The 4861-nt window shown below is 41.2% G+C and overlaps 2 protein-coding genes across 13 annotated transcripts in view; one reads left to right on the top strand and one right to left on the bottom strand.

Annotated features, from left to right (window-relative positions):
- LOC137788489 (protein 4.1-like) overlaps positions 1-1865 on the bottom strand; it is a 16247-nt gene extending 14382 nt beyond the window's left edge. For 10 of the 12 annotated variants that reach the window (XR_011077749.1, XR_011077751.1, XR_011077750.1 and 7 more), the window contains exon 1: positions 1774-1865. Coding sequence is in view for 2 of the 12 variants with exons in the window: in XM_068581318.1 (XP_068437419.1) it covers positions 1774-1822 (49 nt within the window). In the remaining 10 variants the exon portion in view is untranslated. Of the gene's footprint in view, positions 1-467; positions 551-1773 lie in introns of those variants that run through there. The other 2 variants (XR_011077753.1, XR_011077752.1) reach the window with 2 other exon arrangements.
- A 1098-nt stretch (positions 1866-2963) lies between these two features.
- On the top strand, positions 2964-3528 carry LOC137788533 (alpha-N-acetylgalactosamine-specific lectin-like). Its single transcript, XM_068581383.1, has one exon. It carries the CDS (start codon positions 2995-2997, stop codon positions 3454-3456), a length of 462 nt encoding a protein of 153 aa, XP_068437484.1. The 5' UTR covers positions 2964-2994; the 3' UTR covers positions 3457-3528.
- The last annotated feature ends 1333 nt before the right edge of the window (positions 3529-4861 follow it).

The raw sequence follows: 4861 nt of genomic DNA, 5'->3' as shown, positions 1-4861 counted from the left end.
TATATATATATATATATATATATATATATATATATATACCGTGTGTGTAAATATACATATATATATATATATATATATATATATATATATATATATATATATATATATATATATATATATATATATATATATATATATATATATATATATATATCTAAAGAGAGCGAGACTAGAGTAGTTTCCAGTTGGGTGTGTTTGAGTCTTTGTCGTCCTGCAGCAGGAAACACCCCTCTGCAACACACACACACACACACACACACGCACACACACACACACACTGAGCTGCAGTGTGATGAGGCAGAAATGACGCTCTCTCTCTCTCTCTCTCTCCCTCTCTCTCCCTCTCTCTCTCTTTCTCTTTTTCTTTCTAATAATAAAATGATAGTCGCTTCTATCAGTGGTCGTTCGTCCTCTTCCTCCTCGTCCTCTTCTTCCTCCTCTTCTTCCTCTGTAATAAACATAGTTACCTGTCCTCGCGCAGGACGCTCGCCCTCTTCCTCCCGTGAACAGACGCTTCTTCTGATTACGTCATCTCTCTCTCCGCGGGCGGTGGAGCCGTGACGTCACGACGTAACGTGCGTCGTGACGTCACGGCTCCGCTGCGCGGTTTTACTGGTACTTAATTTATCTGTGATTGTTTATGTGTACTATTACATTATGTACTCATACATTGTGATAAAGTATAATAATACAGGCAAGGTAGTACTGGTTGTATTAGTACGACATGTTCACTGGGACCAGTACAGGTAAATACAATTTTACTTTATGTATTTTACTTTACTTAATTTGTTTACAAACACAGGTAGAAAACACACATTCAGAATACTATTACATATAGTACATGTATTAATATATATATGCTATTTGTTGAGTGGTACAATTGAGTATTATTATTACTTTGACTGGCAGCTGATGTGTTTTTACTCACCAATTATTTGGAGACAGGAAGTGAAGGAAGCCAACAAGAAGTGAAGGAAGCCAACAGAAAGTGAGGAAGAAGAAACTGTGAATGAACCCAGACCTGAACTCTGTGTGTATTATGAAGTACTGCAGTATTTAAAGTACTGCTGCATAACATCATCACGTTCTAAAAGTAAAGAACTCAACAGAGGATGAGGATGGTGAGGATAATGATGAAGAGGATGGTGAGGAAGAGGAGGATGTTGAGGCTGAGGATGAAGAAGATGGTGAGGAAGAGGAGGAGGATGATGATGAAGAGGATGGTCATGAAGAGGAGGATGAAGAGAATCAGGATGGTTAGGGATAGGATGAAGAGGATGGAGGTGATGGAGGAAAGAATTGAAAGAACTACACACTGTTAAATGAACCTGTGTTTTACCTGTGCAGGTGTTCAGATGTCTCAGGGATGAAGAGGATGAAGAAGAGGATGAAGATGAAGGTCCGTTAAAAGATGTCTGTCTCTCTGTTTCTCGTCCCGTCTGTTGTTGATGGATTAGAGGTTTTACTCACTCACAGGCCCCGCCCACACAGATTAACCCCCCCACCCCCTCTCACATCTGTCAATCACAAGCTAGGGGCGGGTTTACAGATGTCATGGGCCCCTGCAAAGGTTTATGGGACTTGTAGTGTTTAGAGCAGAATGAACTGAATCTGACACGTTTGTCTCCCTCTGCTGGTGGCCGTCCTCCACTGCCGCTTGATATATATGTGTGTGGTGTGTGTGTGTGTGTGTGTGTGTGTGTGTGTGTGTGTGTGTGTGTGTGTGTGTGTGTGTGTGTGTGTGTGTGTGTCTCTCTCTCTGACCCGTCTCACCCGTCTCTCCCTCTAGAGGATCAGCACAGCGAGTGGCGATGGGAAGCATTATTGTTATCCTCACTTCACCTGCGCCATCGACACGGAGAACATCCGCCGCGTCTTCAACGACTGTCGTGACATCATCCAGAGGATGCACCTGCGGCAGTACGAGCTGCTCTGATTGGTTTTCACCTGGCCCCGCCCCTTGTCGTGACATCATCCTCATGTTTAGGCTTTCATTGATAATTGGTTGGTCGTTCTCTCGCTGGTGCAGGGGATTGTGGGTAATGCTGTTCTGTCGACAAGGAACCTAAATATATATTTTCATGTCTCTGAACTTGTTAGAATACTATCAGCATCATTATTAACACTATTAATAGTAATATTATTATTGTTAGAATACTATTGGCTATATTATTGTTACACTGTTACATTGTTACATTGTTATGCACCAGCAAACATAGATTTATTTAGTTTAATTTTTAAACGTTAATATTTTTTTAGCTCAAACTGAAAAATATGGATATTAAAGAATTTTGGTCAAACATTTGATTTTTATTTTAATTAACGTTTTTTAATCTCAGGTCACCTTTCTTTCTCTCTTCCTTCTGGTTCCTTTGTTTTCTGGTTCATTCCAAAAAACAGAAATGGGTCAATATGTGTCTTAGTTTTCTGTTTGAAACCAAAGACGAAAATATGAAGAAAAAAAATAAATGATTCACTGATTCACTCTGATTTTAGTTTTTGTCTGAATCCAAAAATGAAGAAAACCAAACTAGAAAAAAAAATGAGCCAGAGACAGACGTTCATGTTTACTATGATGAAGACACACAGGGTCACGTTACAAGAACTTTAATGAAACAATATGAATAATGCACCTGATATCAAGCAACATGACCACTTCTACTTTAAGGAATTGTTTTAGTTTAATGCAACACAGTCGGTCACTCGTTTCACTGGCACCAACATTCGGGTCCAGTCCTTGACCACCATGTGACGGTCGCATTATATTTGAACAACGCGTAACAGCACACATTCTGGCATTCAATGACTCTAAAGTACAGTATTGGGAAACACTCTGATGACTTTTATGCTTTTACTGGAAGTGTTTTCCAAGTTTAGCTGACCAATAATAACGCGCCAACAGCAGGAACACCTTCTGTGGGGCGTATAAAGCAAGCAGCCTGTGTCTCTGCAGATCAACCCCAACACCACGGCCCTCATCCTGTGCACCTCGCCATGCTGCTTCTCTTCCTGTCTGGTCTGGCTCTGGGAGCCGCGGCTCCTTCTGGTGAGGCGACGCAACTGCAAGGCAACTGTCCCGCTTTCTGGACCAGCTTCAACAACCACTGCTACAAGTACGTCAGCAACCGGATGACCTGGGCGGACGCAGAGATCCACTGCGTGTCCATGAGAGCACACCTGGCCTCCATCCACAGCCTGCCGGAGCAGCGCTTCGTCAACGCCCTGATCCGCAGCCACGACATCACCATGGGCTTCACCTGGATCGGCCTCAGCGACACGCTCAAAGCAGGAACCTGGCTGTGGACTGACGGCTCCATGGTGGACTATCGAGACTGGTACGCGGGCCAGCCGGACAACAATGGAAACGAACACTGTGTGCACACCAACTTTGAGGGTCCAAATCAATGGAACGACAACAAATGTTACAGAGTGTTTGAATTTGTTTGTAAATCTTAATATCTGAGATGATGCCAGTAACTGATTGAACAGTTACTGTTCACTGGCGACCAAAATAAAGACACAAATGTACACTGAGTGTGTGTGTGTGTGTGTGTGTGTGTGTGTGTGTGCAGACGTCCTCTCAACAACCTTCATCATCATGAACACGTGTAACTCCAATGGTTCATCCAAGGGAATATTAACACTATTTTAAATCGTCCAGTTGAAAAACATGTGGTCTTGTGTAAACATATTGTATTTGTGTGTAAAATAGGAACTATATATATATATATATATATATATATATATATATATATATATATATATATATATATATATATATATATAAATATATATATATATAGTTCCCATTTTGCATGTATATATATATATATATATATATATATATATATATATATATATATATATATATATATATATATATATATATATATACTTTTATCAGATATGGAATAATAAATATAATAGACCATTCAAAATAAACTTTATTGATCTCCTAATAAACACAATAAGTCTTCATTCATGATATTTGATCTCATTGTTGTTTGATTGGCTCCCTTTTCCCTTCAAAGTGCTTTAATCCTCATCCTGATTGGTCGAGGCAGCTGTCCGTCTGCTGGTGGGCGGGGCCTGTGAGCTCCTATAGCGTCCGTTTACGAGCGTTGGCGTGTTTTTCAGTGGAGAAGAATATAGAAGAAAAAGAGAAGAGAAGAATATAGAAGAAGAAGAGAAGAATATAGAAGAAGAAGAGAAGAACATAGAAGAAGAGAAAAAAGAGAAGAATATAGAAGAAGAAGAGAAAAAAGAGAAGAATATAGAAGAAGAGAAAAAGAGAAGAATATAGAAGAAGAAGAGAAAAAGAGAAGAATGTAGAAGAAGAGAAAAAACGAAGAATATAGAAGACGAGAAAAAAAGAGGAAGAGAACAAGAGATCCCAGGAGAAGAAGTTCTTTATTTGCTGCTGCTGAAGAAGAAGAAGAAGAAGAAGAAGAAGAAGAAGAAGAAGAAGAAGAAGAAGAAGAAGAAGAAGAAGAAGAAGAAGAAGAAGAAGAAGTTGTTCAGGGTTCTTTAACTTCTACTGGAGATTCAAACCTTCAGCCTGCAGACAGGCAGGCAAGAGAGAGAGACAGAGAGACAGCGAGGCAGAGAAGGTTCGATCCTAAACTGGCAGTGAGACATCCAGCATCCGTCTGTCTCTCTCCTACCTGTCTGTCTCTCTCCTACCTGTCTGTCTCTCTCCTACCTGTCTGTCTGCCTCTCAGTCAGTCAGTCTGTCTGTGAGTCCCGGAGGATGGCACCGGGGTGTGTCGCCGCGCTCCGCCGGCCGCGCAGCCCCTCCGTCGGGCAGCGGGAGCTGTGACAGCCCGCTGAAGCACAGACGTGGACTGGGCAAGGCGCCAGG

Source organism: Clinocottus analis, unplaced genomic scaffold, assembly GCF_023055335.1.
Source record: "Clinocottus analis isolate CAN_PGR_092001 unplaced genomic scaffold, fCliAna1.0.p SCAF_18, whole genome shotgun sequence".
Taxonomy (NCBI): domain Eukaryota; kingdom Metazoa; phylum Chordata; class Actinopteri; order Perciformes; family Cottidae; genus Clinocottus; species Clinocottus analis.
Note: the sequence above shows the minus strand (reverse complement) of the source record. Positions and strands in the feature narration are given on the sequence as shown.

Coding starts and splice junctions, on each gene's coding strand:
- LOC137788533 (XM_068581383.1), top strand. CDS start 2,995: ATGCTGCTTCTCTTCCTGTCTGGTCTGGCTCTGGGAGCCGCGGCTCCT.